Source organism: Alosa alosa, chromosome 18, assembly GCF_017589495.1.
Source record: "Alosa alosa isolate M-15738 ecotype Scorff River chromosome 18, AALO_Geno_1.1, whole genome shotgun sequence".
NCBI classification, from domain to species: domain Eukaryota; kingdom Metazoa; phylum Chordata; class Actinopteri; order Clupeiformes; family Clupeidae; genus Alosa; species Alosa alosa.
In genome coordinates this window covers 17,534,980-17,550,623 of record NC_063206.1, presented here as the reverse complement: position 1 = coordinate 17,550,623, position 15,644 = coordinate 17,534,980, and the positions used below count along the sequence as shown (strand labels likewise).

Genomic DNA, 15,644 nt, shown 5'->3' with positions numbered 1-15,644 from the left:
CCGGCAGTGTGCGTGTGTGTGTGTGTTTACCTCCAGTCGCACGACTCTTGGTGGGAGTCTCCTCAGGAGAGCAGAGGACAACTGCTTGACCTCCAGGAAGTTACTGGCCACACAGAACAGCACTGCATCAGCATGTGTCTCACTAACACATTCACCCAGAGCAAAGCCATCGGGGCCTATGTGTGTGTGTGAGAGAGAGAGAAAAAAGAGAGAGAGAGAGAGAGAGAGAGAGAGAGAGAGAGAGGAAAAAAAAAAAAAGAGAGAGAGAGAGAGAGTGAGAGTGAGGGCGAGAGAGAGAGATGCATTGTCAGGACAGGTATGTCACGGTCATGTCACATCAGTCCCTTTCCCCACTCAGACTAAACAACATTAAAACTCCACATTCTTGACTGACCACACACAGCGTGCGGACTGTCCAAAGCCTAAACTGGAACACAGGCCGAGTGTGTTTCCTCTGTCAACCACACTTCCTGAGTAAGGAAGCAATACTTCCACCGCTTCCTCTACAGGGCCCACAATACAACAGGAGAAATTCTTCTGACGACAGTGGCAGACCATGACCAGGAGAGGGCACTAGTATTAAACTCCATTCCTACCTCACTTCCATTCATTTGGCAGATAGATGTACTGCTAATCGGTGGGAACACCGACACTGTGAGTGAAATATAGGTGATGAGAGGTGCCTCTGAGGTGGTGGCTCTGTATAGATACGGGCATCCAATGAGGAGCAGGAAGAGCAGTGTGGCCTGTGGTCTTTCAAGCAAACCGCGGACAGCCTGACTGTGTTTCATGTGTTTTAATATGTTAACGTGTGTTCCTATGGGTGAGGATTTACTCCACATCCACTTACAGAGCTAGATGAGGTAAGTGACAGTAGGGTGAGGAGACCGAAACAGGAGCCATAAGCAGCCACTCTAAGTAGAGAGGTGTGGCTGTGAGTAAGTGATTAAGTGTGAGTGAGAGTGAGAGTGAGAGTGAGAGTGAGAGTGAGAGTGAGAGTGAGAGTGTGAGTGTGAGTGTGAGTGTGAGTGTGTCGGTCACCTGTGAAGAAGGAGAGGAGTTCGGCCACCATGCCCAGCAGGTGAAGAGCCGTGAGACAGGTAGAGAAGGACGCCCCAGGAACCAGAGAGCCAAAAAGAGTCTCACAGAACCAGCAAAGAAACTCCTGCACGTCCACACACATTTTTCAGTAAATCAAAACCCATTTCTCGTTCAAATTCAGTTCAAAAATTAAATAATTACAGCTCTCATCCCCACACACATAAGCCACTGCTGAATACATAAAAGACACATTGCAAAGGAAACCTACAAAAGAGACGCTCTTACTCACTAAAAGATACCTACAAAATGGATGATCTTACTTACTAAAAGAGACCTACAAAAGAGATGCTCTTACTCACTAAAAACTGTCAGACTACATCAGATATGAGACTGTACCTTGTATGAGTGCAGTATGTGTTGGTCTGTCTCCTTCTTCTTGGGGTCTTTTTCCTGAGCCACCCTCTTCTGCAGAAACTGGGCGCTGTCTTTTAACCTACACAACAGCTATACACACACACACACACACACACACACACACACACACACACACACACACACACACACAATATTAACCTAAACACATCATAATGTAAAATAGGATATTATTGAAAGGTGTGTGTGTGTGTGTGTGTGTGTGTGTGTGTGTGTGTGTGTGTGTGTGCGCACGCATACATGACCCTGACCTTCTTGATGAGGCTGACTGTCTGCTGGCGGACTCCAGGTGATTGGCTGTTGAGGTTGCTGGGCAGGAAGTGGCGGATGAGGTCCATTTCCTGTGGGCAGATGGTCTCTGTACTGCGGTGGCTCTCACACACCAGGCCCAGTGTGTCCATACGCACCTAACCCCACACAATCAGAACACAACACAACACACACGAAAGTTCACAAGTTCATACAAATAGCATCCAAAACAAACCCTACATAAATATGCACAGACAAACACGCAACAGGTATATGCACAGACAATATGGCAATATTCATGAATACATAAACACATCACTAGTGATATTTGTAATCCTACTCATAACAACTGACCACAATGACAACATGCAAACCTAACCAAACACGAAAAACAAAACAACATTCATGGCTAAATAATGTTGGTAGAAGACCAATATTCAGTGATTGGCTAAACGTTTCTTTGCTAGCAATCGTCATGTTGATTGAAGTGGTCATCAGTGGTGGTGCGGTGTGCGTGTGTGTTTGTGTGTCTCTCTCACCTGGTCATGTTTGTGCAGGAGGGCGTGTCGGAGTAGGGGCAGGGGCACCAGTCCCCCCCACAGCCCCTCCTCGGACGGCCGCATCACCCCCTGAGCCCGCGCTGCCCGCAGACACGTCATCAGAGCCCCCACTGCACCACGACTGCCTGGCGGCCCTACACACACACAAAGACACAAAAACATTCAACGTCAGTCAGTAATGTGTTATGCACATGTGTACACGCCTGATATATAATGTTAAAAACGACAATATCTTTTTCATACATGAGGATTGTGAAGGCCTAGGCATTAATTATGTTTACAGTTTACAGTATGCAGATGTGCAATGGGTGCATATGGAACAGAGGTGCGGCTGCTCTGTGTCTGGCTGTGCAATGGTGAAGGCCAATGGTAGTTCACATGGTAGGGAGAGCACTGACTGACAGACTGGGCTTCAGTGATGCCACTACTTGTGGCCAGAGCCCGTCACTCTACCTGTGGCTAATTGGTAAAGGCACACCTGCACTGGCATCCTGGGTTAATTGGTTTGGTTAGGCCTGCAAACATGAATTTGACTGTTTGCCATGGGAGCTAGAGGCAGACTGGAATCCCTTCCCATTTAATTAAGCTACATTCTAAGTAGCTATTCTAAGTAGCTTGCCCATCCCTGCTTCTGAATGTGTTTGTGTGTATACGTGTCTCTCCCCCTCACCTGTGGCAGTGGGCGGGCTCTCCTGCAGGGCCTGTACCATGTGGCTCAGACTAGAGGGGTTGCACCGGAGCAGCCTCGGCAGGAAGTAGTCCAGGATGTAGGTGGTCTGGTCCAGTCTGGCCTTACACAGCACCTCCAGCAGGGGGCGCACCCATGTGCTGTGCCACTCCTCCAACCAGCCCTCTGTGCTCCCAGCGGCCGAGACGGCCGTCTCCCCAGCCTCCTGTCCACTCAGCTGGGCCTTGTGGCTGACAAAGAGCTTCTCCAGGAGGTCACTGGCGTAGGGCGCCAACGTCTGGTCTCCCATGAGGCCGAGCAGGCGTGCGGGGAGCCGGGGCTCGAGGGACAGCAGGTAGCCGGCGCCCAGAAGCTCCACCAGGCACGCCAGCGAGCCGTACTTCCCCCGCATGTGCCACTCCAGCGCCAGGAGACCCCGTGTCAGGCGCGTGATGTAAGGGTCGGAGGTCAGGGCTGCGGACGACGTGCGGTCAGCGTCTGTGCCGTTGGCTGCTGAGGCCTGGTGGAGCAGTAGAAGGTTCCGGAAGAGGGAGCGTGTTTGGTGGCGGACGCCGTCCAGCGGGTGCTCCCAGTGGGCGTAGACGTGCTCCAGGAGGCGGGATGGGAGTGGGGCGTCCCCACGCACCGCTGCTGAGAGGAGGGGTGGACACATCGCCCCCTGCAGGCTGTCCAGAGCAGCCCCACTCCACAGGGTCAGCATGCGTGCCACCACCATGGCAGTGCTAGACTCCTTCACACTGGGCACAGGGATACATTGGCAACATGAACATAAGAATGAATGTGTCTTGCACATACAATATGGATGTGTATCATACATGTATTACACTATTCAATTCTTTATATCAAATGACATTAAGTGGTCAGTACGTACACTCTAAACAAAGACCGATAAAAGCAATACACAGGACTCTCCACACTAACCTAACTAAGTAAGAAGTGGCTAGACATTAGGGTTCTCCTGAGGGAGACCAACATCTTAATGGTCTGATGGTCAAAAGCCATCATAGTAACCTTGGTCAAAGCTTTGACCCCCTCCATGCCCCCCTCACCTGGTGTCCAGGTCCAGTATGGTATGTGGGACGAGCAGCAGCAGTGCTTCTGCCCGCGGGCCCAGGGTCCGTCCCCTCCAGCTGAGCATGGCCAGCGCCCCGTGGCACAGGTAGAGCACCAGCGCAGCCGGACGAGCCGCCTCGTACAGACCTGCGCTGCTCACCCTCAGCCAGGAGGGGGAGCCCTCAGAATCACACTGCTTTGTGCACTGCAGCAGGCCTGCAACCTGGAACCACAAAAGAGGTTAAACATTTGTTAGAATGCTTTGAGGATGGTAGAGTATAGTCCTCAAGGCTTCTATTCAATGCTACTTATTTTTCTTATTCACTTAAGTGCCAATGTAAGCGTGTACAAGGATGTGACGTTCACTTGTGTTTAGCTGTGCTGGATGGATAAAATCCTATCTAATGGCAATGTAGTCTGAATAAACTGTGTGTGCATGGCCCATCATCGTTTCACTCTAAAACTAAAGCAATACAATCCCATTCCTAACACATTCTGCAGTGTTGTGTAAGTGAGGTCTCCCACCTCTTTGGCCACATCCTCCTCGTTCTCCATCACACACCTGATGAGCAACACCACCGCCATCCCAGCAGTACTCTGGACTGACTGAATAAACTCCTCTAGAGAAAGGGAGGGGGATAGGGATAGAGAGAGAGATAGAGATAGAGAGAGAGAGATAGAGGATCAGGTGAAAGAAAGACAGTAACAGAAAGAGAAGACAAAGACAAAGCTAGAAGAACTACTGTGAGGCAACTACCAGCATGCCATTGTTCATTCAGAGTTAAAAAGGATCCTCCTAACTAAATCCTATTAAGACCCCTCATTCAAGGCTACAACATATCTAACCATTCAGTGTTCAATATAAAAACCCTTCCATGTGAGAGATTCCTTTTTCTCCAAAGGCAAACCAAAGCTCACCATCTGTGAGAATGCGCGTGTAGCAGACCATCAGGCCACTCAGTGCCCTCTGCAGTGGGCATTCAGGCGCCGCTTTCTTCAGACCGGCACCAAGCAGCTCCTGGGTCCTCTGCAGCACCAGCATGGAGGCCTTGACCGCCCCCAGACAGGAGTACATGAGCTGGGCCTGGGCCACATGCCGCCCTGACAGGCTCCTGGAGAAAAGGCAATGCGTGGGGGTCAAAGTCAAAACTGGCACCAACCAGTCTCCTCTAAAGGGCTAACATGTATCAGACCACACAGCTATGACAGAAAGGGGTCAACTCAATGTTCAGACTGTGCTAAAGTACCTGTTCACATGGAGGTATTCACTTAAAGCTCTCTGGAAGAACTGGAACACTGAGGAGACACACACATACAGCAGTGGCACTCAATCAGCAATGAGGTAAAACAGTCGCCAACTGAAAAAAATGGCATCAACTAGAAAAATGGCATCTAATAAAATGACAGGCTTGTTTATCGTTGTTTTTCTATTCTGCTTTGAGTCTCCAAACAACACATCCATTTATGGTGTTAGTCATTTTACTTTGTCTTTGTATCACTTACCATCCGTCTGTAAAATACGAATGCACCTCTCACCTGTAGGACAAGACACACATTTCAATATTATATGAGGCATTTGAAGTTCAACAGGGACTGAAAACCAATATGAAATCTTTTTGTAAACCCCACAATGTATGTATGTGTATCATAAACATCATCTGTATCTGGTTAACTATGAAGCAAGCACACAGAGACACACCTATTGGAAACCCATCCAAACAGGCGGTGATGGTGTCTGTGAGTTGTGAGTAGTGCTCTGAGCCCTGAGAGGCCAGGCCGTCAGACAGACACGCAGACAGACAGACCGCTGCCTGCTCCTGCAGCCAATCAGGAACAGATGTCAAGGCACTGGGGACAGACAGGAAAGTCAGGAGTGAGATGAAAACGTTGTGCTTACTTCTTAGCACGCTCTCATTAAATATGAATATTGCTAACCTGTTAGCAACTTAGTTGGTTGGCAAAGGGAAATTAGCTAGCAACTTAGGTAGCAACTATGATTTTGGGAAACGCGCCCTTGTGAAGTAGATTTGCCACATAACAGTGGATTTCTGCTCCAATATATTTCAGAAAAAAAGAGTGCAAACAAAAAGAGTACACCCCTGGAGGCCTCACTAAGGCCTTTCTGGTGCCTACATAGTAAGCAGATCCGATACAGCAATGGTTCTTAAACTTTTTGTCTGGCGACCCCTCAAAAAACATGGGCCAAGTCTCGCACACCCCTTCTCTCTAACCAATAGAGTTTGGTTTCGAAATGTTGTGAGATGGGCACTGGAAGCAGAGGCAGAAAATGTCTTCTCTCATAGGTAGGCTATGTCAACATCAAAGGCTTTATGTCAAGACAAAATTGTCTTTAATCCAGACTGCAAATCATTTTGCGACCCCTCCAATATTTTTGGGGGACCCCCAGTTTGAGAACCACTGCCATACAGCACAGTCTGTGTCTTATTCATCACATACATACTGCACACCCATATTGATTTAGGCACTACCTGGCAGTGGCCCTCTTCAAGGGGTTCTTGGCCTGTACGGAGACGAACATCACACACAGGGCCTCCACACTGGCCAGGAGGAGATGGGCTGGAGGTGGGCTGCCATCAGGCTGAGCGATACCCTCCAACGTGGCACCAGCCTGACAGAGCAAGAGAGGCCATTCAGAGACCATTTAGGATCAAACACCTTGGAGCATGTGGACAAGAGTGCCAAGATATGTTCTTATATGGCTTAAACATATGAAGTCTTGTATGGGAAGTTCAGGGAATGCACTATAGAAATGTACTATATTAACTCATTGATAAACATTAATGTTTACAACACATAGGTTTCTAGGCCCCTGTCACAGATGAATTGGAGGAATTTTTCATCCATCCTTCAGTCTGAACTGGACTGCTGCAGAACTGGACTAACACAACAGTTTAAACACAATCTATGCAAGTCAAGCCTTCACCCAACTTAATTTTGTTAGGTAGCCTAAAGCAGACCATAGTGCATCATTTTGGTCATGCTATTAGATTAGATTATCTGTGACTCTAGATGTAGATGTGACTCTAGCGAACTATGGTAAAAGACTACTTAGATTACTGTCAGATGAGGTGAACACACCTTCTTGATAAGCTGAATCTGCTGGACCGGGTCAGTCAACGCCAGGCACTCCAACAGGGTCTGAGCAAGCTCCCTGCCTGTGGTATCTCCCTCAACAGCGAGAGAGGCTGAAACACACACACAGAGAGAGAGAGAGAGAGAGAGAGAGAGAGAGAGAGAGAGAGAGAGAGAGAGAGAGAGAGAGAGAGAGAGAGAGAGAGAGAGAGAGAGAGAGAAGTACACTTGGACTTTATCATATCCTACCATAAATCAAACCACAATCAAAGGAATGTTGAATTACCCACTTCGTAGTCTTTCTAGTTTAGCATCGTCCAGCACCACCGCTTCCACTTTGACCGTCTTCTTCTTGACCACCATGGCGGAGTCTACAACATGACAAAACTCGATGACTAACCCATCTCAAACCACTTCAGAGGCTAAATAATTCCATCCATACCAAGGAGGGCTTCAGTTGTTATTACTACAAGAAACCATCGTCGCCTTCAAACGCGAGGCAGATCACCTTAGTGTACTTCGCCTCTTGCAAACTGAATGACTGTCTATCGAGTCATTCATTTCAGTGAAAATATGACTCAAGTATGTTCTGCGGCATTAAAGGAAATGAGGGTTCAATGATTGATTCAGGATAGTGAGATCTACAACTCAGATTTTACCTGATGGGCATGTGTTGTAACGTGCTGGCTGGCTGGCTGTATTGGGCTAACATTAGTTGTGAAACTCACACAGTTGTCTGACACCAAGATACTGTGAATTTAAAACTGCTGTTTAGATTCATTAGCAATCTTTCGTAAGCATATGCACAAATGACCAACTGATTAAACGAAAAAGTTATCTAGCTAGCAAGTTAGCATGGTTTGCTTTGCATGAGTGCAAATAATTGTTTTGTTTGGACATTGCTAACTCCATAGCATGGCATTTGCTCTGCTTCTGCAAGAAAACAAACTCGCAATAAATTACGACTTACCAAAATATTCCTTCTAACAACTATTATATCCGTTTTCTTTCATTAATGTAGGACTTGCAGAAACCCGTTAATATCAGAAACAGCGGTAGCCTAGTAGATTTTCGTCTCAGTGCTACACGTGTGAAACGTCAATTCCGGATTCATGCGAGTCCCACCCACTCTGAACGCTGATTGGTGTACATTTACCGTTTCTTTAAATCTCTAGTTATGATTGGAGTACAGTAGAGTCAATTAAAATACCATAACTCAAGTAGACAGATCTACATGAATACACCTAGAATGTATGGGATAGGGCAAGGCTCCCACAAACCACGCCCTTAAGCCCACCCGTTTTCATACTTGGTCAGGGAATGCTGAAATGAAAACTTTGAGATGGAAAAGAAGCCTCGACTTTCTTCCAAAATGAGGTTAATAGGACAGGAATATCTGGGACACCGCGGCATTCGTATTTGATATGGAGTAAGTGCGGGGGTTTCTTCTGAATCGCATCTGCTGAATATTGGGTAAGTGCACACTTTAACATTTCGAACATTAAATATCTATTTGACAGTCGCCTATTGCTGTCATTTTGTTTTCCAATACGAAAATAATGTTTTTCCAGGACACGTGTAGTGTATCAAAACGACTTTAAATAGGTAAAGGTTTGTAAAAAGCTATTTGAGACCTTTAATTCGTTATTCGTTTTAGTCCTATATTTTGTAGCGTACTGTAGCCTATCTAGATGAAATTCACACGCTTCATTACAGAAAGTTTGTTCAGACTTTAAAATCGCCTATACATCAGCGCTTGTAGCCTACACATAGGCTAATTTATTTCAACAGTGAACCGTTTTAAATGTGTTGTTCTAAAACATCTAGAACAGTTTTACTTAGTCAAATTTGTATTTATTTTTTTAGCCATCAAACCCTCAAGAATGGTGGTTTGTGTTTCTGGTGGTCCTACAGTAGACTAGGCCTACGTGATGGGGCACCATTCTGACCGGGCACCATTTTCCTTGAAAGCAGTAGTAGACAGTAGTCTACACTCATAGCAAATAGTGAAGTTTAGAGGGCGGTCACGTCTAATGTAAACGCACTAAATCTTAATAGAGTGCGTGTCACTATAGGCCTTGTGGGCTAGGCTACTACACAGCAGAGACTTCAACATAGCCTAAATTCCATGCTATGTGCACGTGAAAGTGAAGGATAAAGATTCCGAATGATTAGCTGCTGCATTTTATTATATTTAGATTTAAAACTGACCTTCAGAAGCAGAGGTTTCCAATATGGCAGTGGGCCTTATAGCATCTTTGATAGAATAAAAATAATAATATTTTCTCTCACATGCACATTTCTCTCAGGGGGCACACAAAACAAACACACGCACACACACACACACACACACACACACACACACACACACAACAATGAGACAGAAAAAGCTATAACTGTTGAGTGTACCACACAGGAAGTGTGGCACAGATAGGATGGCAGCCCTCCTCCCTATCCCATGGGGCAAACAGCATTGTGGGTAGAAATCGCCCCCAGGAAAACTGTTGTTCACTGATGATGGGTCTATGTGATAGGAAAAACAAATGCTTGGAAATATATCCTGTGTATTCAATTTGATTCACTTGGCAACTATTTTTATCTAAGTAGACAGTGAAATAGTTAAAGGCAAACTGTCAAAGACAAAATCTGTGACACAGATAGGGGCTAGAGAGGTGTAGTAAGAGAAATGGGAAGGCACACAAACAGAGGCTGAAAGGAGAGAAACAAAACGAAGAGAAGAGTAAACAGGGAACAGAGGGGGAGAAACGGAGGATGAGAGAGTGATAGAGGAAGAACCACTACAAGAAGAAAAAGAGAGGGAGGAGAGTGAGTGGGAGACCACAGTCTCGTTAAGGAGTTTGGTGAGATGAACAGCTGAGTCATGATTGTACGATGTGAGAGGTCTCATCCTCGTGAACCGTAAGAGACTCCTCTCCACACATTCCAGCGGTGGAATTGTGGATGCTTGTCTCCTCATCCACCCAGTGGCCATCTTGGCTCAGTGACTTGCTGTGGAATTGTGGATGCTTGTCTCCTCATCTACCCAGTGGCCATCTTGGCTCAGTGACTTACTGTGGAATTGTGGATGCTTGTCTCCTCATCTACCCAGTGGCCATCTTGGCTCAGTGACTTGCTGTGGAATTGTGGATGCTTGTCTCCTCATCTACCCAGTGGCCATCTTGGCTCAGTGACTTGCTGTTTTCATCAGGCCAGATGTCGTCATGGCCTTGATGTTGTTTACCACAACAGCCCACTGAAAACAGTTAATTGGCTCCCACACCACTTTTTTTCCCCTTGCTTTGTGAGCCGGCCAAGACTGTAATGAGCGCCTAGGACTATAAAACTCAATATTCTCAGCCACTGCCTCCTCTGCTTCTTCATCATATTCTTCTTCTTTTTCTTCCTCCTCTTCTTCTGCCTTCTCACTTTCTCTTTCCACTCGCCATGTTTTCACCTCTGTGGCCATATGTTTTTCATAACAGACATTCTTACAATGGAAACTTGTAGCAGTGCACTAGTGCTGGCTGTGGAAATGTGTTTTGGTAAGAGCCTGTACAGGGCGCTGCCCAGCCCAGCCCAAACCAAACCAGGCCTGAACAGAGCAGAGCAGGAGGGAGAGAGAGAGAGGGGGGGTGGAGAGAGAGAGGAAAGAGAGAGGGTTAGGGGAGAAGGGGAGACGGGGGAGACTCTATTTTGATATTTGCCCCTTTATTCAAATGTTTTGATAATATTGTACAATCTTATGGTCATGATCCTAAAGCTTCGTTGAATTTTAAATAGAGAGGAAGAAAAGGAGGGAGGGAGGGAGAGAGAGAAATACTCGCACAACAGCGTCTCTGTCCCTCTAAACTGACATGGGGACTTTGTGAGTCTAACTCTAGAGTCTTTCTGTGTCCCTGACTCTGCCTCTAACTCTCCCCCCCCTCACAGTCCCTCTCTCTCCGTCTATTTGTCATTCTCGCAGTCCAGCAGAGGAAATGAAACAGATGTCCTAAAACAACTCTTTAGCTACAGACACACCAACTGTCTAAACTTGTTGACATCAGAGGCATGGACTCTCCCATGGCAATTCAAGCAATAGCACTTGGTTGAGCTCATTCTGCCACACCTCTAGCAGAGTCGATATTAAATGCTTCATTTACAATATTTTCCATTCTGAGTAACCTTTGTGTTTGCTCTTATCTTTAAAATAATTTTGCCTTTGTACATTTGTCCTTTTTAGAATTTCCTGTAATGCACATTGGCATTAAGCCAAATTACTCTGTACGGTTGCTCTGTCTTTGGGTGCAAACTCAGTATGTACCAGCACTTTGAATCTGAACACATTAACATACTTTAGCTCCCAATTTCAGGTCACACAGTCTCTGTGTAATGTTACAGTTTCCCATTAAGTTTGTATGTTTATACCATGTTTATAACAGGAGTCACAAAAATGATATGATCGCAGTCCATCACAGTGCTCTGTGCTGTCAGATAGCTATTGTACTTTATTCTGGGGCTGTAAACAATGTGCGGGACTCATATGAGTTTTTCTTTTGAGGCATTCAATTACTGATTCAGTGACTGAATAGTAGTGTCAAACCTAACCTTCTCTCATTTGTCTCTCCCCCTATCTCTCTCTCTCTTTATTTCTCTCTCTCTCTCTCTCTCTCTTCTCTCTCTCTCTTAGGGGCGGGTGGCAGGCAGGATGGCAGAGGGGGAGGACTGCGTCACCATTGCTGACTGGAAGGAGAGATGCATCACCTTGGAGACGCTCCTTTTCAAATTCCGGGAGCAGATCATGAAAATCCGTCAGCTCACTGCCGAGAAGGTCAGCTTCAGGAATCCCCTCCATCCACCTCTCCTATCCGCCAATCTTTTCTTTCCATCTCTCTTTTGTCTCTCTCTCTTTTGTCTCTCTCAGCCTCTTTCTTTTCCTATCATGGACAGTTGTTCTGGCTGTCCCATATCTGTCTGTCTCTGTCTGTGCTCACTATCTCCTCTCATCCTCTCATTTCAAACGTACTGCCCATAAGTCCCAGAGGACCTGCTGACGGAGCAGTGCGGCCCATGTGGGTTATTATAGAACAAGGATGTGGTTTCTTCTCCATGGTCTCCACCCGTTCTCTCTCTCCCATGTCTCTGTCTGCAACACACGCACACGCACACACAGCTCCTCTCACCCATCACATCACAAAGGCTTCCTTGCGTGTGAGGAGCTCCTTTAATATGATTTGTTGCACGGTTATGTGTGGCTAAAAAAGCCTAGCGCTTTTGTTGGAATGACTTGGGATGGCACTTCCATTCAATGGTGCAGTTGGATTTGATCTTGTCGACCTTTTCTGTATGGGAGTCTGGTGCCAAGGACATTGTACTTCTTCAGGCTGCAGATAGTGTGTTTGTTATCAACAGCCTAGTACTGCTCCCACCTGTGTGTCCTCTCTGTGTGAGACATGACCCTGTCCTTAAACATGACCTCACCATATCTCACAATGAGTCAAGCATGGACTATGTGCTGGTGATTCGGTTGGTTATCCTGAACACAGACATACAGATACACACATAGAGGCACTGATACAAAACCGCACACAAACATATGCATACCGCCTAACCCCAACCCCAACGCCAATGCAAGCACACACACACACACACACACACACACACACACACACACATACACACACATACACACACATACTAGGCCGATCGGCCATCTCTTTGAAGGGTTTCCTGAGTGTCAGCCATGGCAGAGATCAGGTCAGATGTCACAGTGTGAAGGGTGAGAAGTCACTGGCCTTAGCCTGGTCACATACATGCTAAACACCCAGAGTTTATGAAAAGCAATGGTGTTGAGAGACATGGAGAGAGAGATAGAGAGAGAGATAGAGAGAGAGACAGAGAGAGAGAGAGCTGTGTAAAGCAGAGAGAGGCACATTTGACTGGCCAGACACTGACAAAAAGCATTATTCACATTACTTACCAGTTTCACTGGCCCCCAGCATATCCTCAATCTGCACTTTTCATGGCTAAGGTGACATAGACTATAAATGCAACGAATCTGCCATCGACTGATACCTTTGCAACACTAGTTTGGATGCCTCTGGATGAGCGTAATCAACAGATCAACGGAGAGTTTGTAGACAAACCAGCAGGCTGTGTGAATAACTTGAGTCTGGGCCCTCAGGCAGTGTCTCTCAGGCACCACTCCAGACCAGGCAGTCAGGCGCTATGGCCGTCTTAGCTGGGGACTACAGTGTGTGTGGCACTGATGTGCTTTACCACCACAGGGTTTAGTGCTCGGCATGAGCCATTTCTGTGTGGTGGAACATGTGTGTGGTCGTGTGTGTGTGTACTGTGTGCTTGTGTGGGTGTGTGTGTGTGGTGTGTGTGGGGGGGCAGCAGACTATGGTCAAATACTGTGGCAGTTACTGGCATTTCACTATTTTTATATGCTTTTCAGCATGTGTGTGTATATGGGTATGGTTAGTGATGTGCCTGTGTGTTTGCAGTGCATGCTCTCTGATTGTATGTCTGTGTGTGTCTGGTTGTATGTCTGATTGCAGGCATATGTACAACCCCAAAACAGAAAAAGTTGGGACGTTGTGTAAAATGCAAATAAAAACAGAATGTCATAATATACAAGTCTCGTAAACCCATATTTAGCAGCAAAAAGGACATAGACAACGTATCAGATGTTGAAAATGAACATTTGGACTATTTCATGGAAAGTACTGTATATGTTAATTTTGAATTTGATGCCAGCAACATGTTTCAAAAAAAGTTGGGACGGGAGCATGTTTACCACTGTGCTGCTTCACCTCTTTATTTAATACAATTCTGTAAATGTTTAGGAACTGAAGAGACCATTTGCTACAGTTTTGATAATGAAATGTTGTCCCATTACTCCCCAATATAGGATTTCAGTTGCTCAACACTATGGGGGTATTATTTAGTCATGCTTTTCATTCCATAGATACCTAATTTGACAAATCTGGGCTGCAGACAGGCCAAGATAAGCACCTGGACTCTTCCCTATGGAGAAATACTATTTAAATAAGTGCAGAATTAATTTTGGCATTTTTTTCCTGAAATATTCAAGGTCGTCCCTGGAAAAGACATTGCCTGGATGGCAGTATATGTTGCTCAAAACCTGTATACATCATTCAGAATTGATTGTGCTTTGCCAAATGTGCAAGATGCCCATGCTGTAGGCATTAATGCTCCTCAACACCGGCATAGATGTTGGGTTTTGAACTGAGCACTAAAACAAGTTGGATAGGTTGGATACTTGGATAGGCCCTCTCCTATTTAGCCCAGATGAGTCCATGATTTCCAAAAGGAATGGCACACTTTGATTGGTCTAACCACAGGACCTTTTTTCCACGTTACCTCAGTCCATTTTAAACAAGCTCAGGCCCAGATAAGAGGGTGGTATTTTCTTTATGTCTCAATACAATTTTAGCTGTTACAATTTTGGCTGCAGTTTTTGAATTGAGTATCAAACTGGGCACATAGACAATGGTTATCAGAGGTGTTCCTGAGCCCATACAATGACAGGTCTAGAAACAGGTCTGGTGTTGATGCAGTGCCATCTGAGGTCCAAAAGACCATGGCCATCCAATTTGTTTTTCAGCAATTTCCCCTGTTTGCAAAGATTTCTCTGGATTGTCTGAATGTTTTAATAATATTATGTCCTGTAGATGATGAACTCCCTAAATATATCACAATTTCATGTTAAGAAGCATTAAAATGACATTGTTTCATCATTTGTGCACACAGGTTTACACAGAGTGATGAATACCCCTACATCTTTACTTATAGACCCTGCATCTGGGATGCTCTTTTATACCCAATCATGTTGCCAGTTACCATAATTAGTTGTGAAACATTCTTCCTTTTGTTTTCTTTATCATTACACAACTTTTCCAGCATTTTGTTACCCCCGTCCCAACCTTTTTTGAAACATGTTGCTGGTATCAAATTCAAAATTAATATAAGTATAGTATAAGTATATATACTCTTTTGATCCCGTGAGGGAAATTTGGTCTCTGCATTTAACCCAATCCGTGAATTAGTGAAACACACACAGCACACAGTCAACACACAGTGAGGTAAAGGCACACTAATCCTCGGCGCAGTGAGCTGCCTGCATCAACATGGCGAGGGAGCAGTGAGGGGTTAGGTGCCTTGCTCAAGGGCACTTCAGCCATGGCCCACTGGTCGGGGCACGACCCGGGAACCCTCCGGTTACAAGTCCAGAGTGCTTACCAGTGCTGCCCTTATATATATTTTCCATGAAATAGTCAAATGTGTCATTTTCAACATTTGGTATGTTGTCTGTGTCCTTTTTGCAACTAAATATGAAATAAGAGATTTGCAGATTATTACATTCTGTTTTTATTCACATTTTACACAACATCCCAACTTTTTCTGTTTTGGGGTTGTAGTTGTGTGTGTGTGTGTATGTCTGTGTGTGTGTGTGTGTGTGTGTATCTGTGTGTGTGTGTGTGTGTGTTTGTCTGCAACAAGTCTGCTTTTTTCTGCTTGTC

General features: G+C 45.6%; 2 protein-coding genes across 4 annotated transcripts in view; one reads left to right on the top strand and one right to left on the bottom strand.

Moving 5' to 3' along the window:
• Nucleotides 1-8,180, bottom strand: part of thada (THADA armadillo repeat containing) — a 93,578-nt gene extending 85,398 nt beyond the window's left edge. Inside the window, exons 1-16 of one of the 3 annotated variants that reach the window (XM_048269841.1) lie at nucleotides 8,087-8,180; nucleotides 7,407-7,487; nucleotides 7,123-7,229; nucleotides 6,513-6,652; nucleotides 5,723-5,871; nucleotides 5,527-5,559; nucleotides 5,271-5,319; nucleotides 4,942-5,135; nucleotides 4,549-4,643; nucleotides 4,020-4,246; nucleotides 2,953-3,707; nucleotides 2,262-2,416; nucleotides 1,725-1,880; nucleotides 1,438-1,545; nucleotides 1,042-1,165; nucleotides 31-176 (exon numbers count right to left, since the gene is read on the bottom strand). In XM_048269841.1, coding sequence (XP_048125798.1) covers nucleotides 31-176; nucleotides 1,042-1,165; nucleotides 1,438-1,545; nucleotides 1,725-1,880; nucleotides 2,262-2,416; nucleotides 2,953-3,707; nucleotides 4,020-4,246; nucleotides 4,549-4,643; nucleotides 4,942-5,135; nucleotides 5,271-5,319; nucleotides 5,527-5,559; nucleotides 5,723-5,871; nucleotides 6,513-6,652; nucleotides 7,123-7,229; nucleotides 7,407-7,479 — 2,511 coding nt within the window. In that variant the 5' untranslated portion in view covers nucleotides 7,480-7,487; nucleotides 8,087-8,180. Of the gene's footprint in view, nucleotides 1-30; nucleotides 177-1,041; nucleotides 1,166-1,437; nucleotides 1,546-1,724; nucleotides 1,881-2,261; nucleotides 2,417-2,952; nucleotides 3,708-4,019; nucleotides 4,247-4,548; nucleotides 4,644-4,941; nucleotides 5,136-5,270; nucleotides 5,320-5,526; nucleotides 5,560-5,722; nucleotides 5,872-6,512; nucleotides 6,653-7,122; nucleotides 7,230-7,402; nucleotides 7,489-7,775; nucleotides 7,816-8,086 lie in introns of those variants that run through there. The other 2 variants (XM_048269840.1, XM_048269842.1) reach the window with 2 other exon arrangements.
• A 267-nt stretch (nucleotides 8,181-8,447) lies between these two features.
• plekhh2 (pleckstrin homology domain containing, family H (with MyTH4 domain) member 2) overlaps nucleotides 8,448-15,644 on the top strand; it is a 34,975-nt gene continuing 27,778 nt past the window's right edge. The window contains 2 exon segments of the mRNA XM_048270469.1: nucleotides 8,448-8,589; nucleotides 11,786-11,926. Coding sequence (XP_048126426.1) covers nucleotides 11,804-11,926 — 123 coding nt within the window. The 5' untranslated portion in view covers nucleotides 8,448-8,589; nucleotides 11,786-11,803.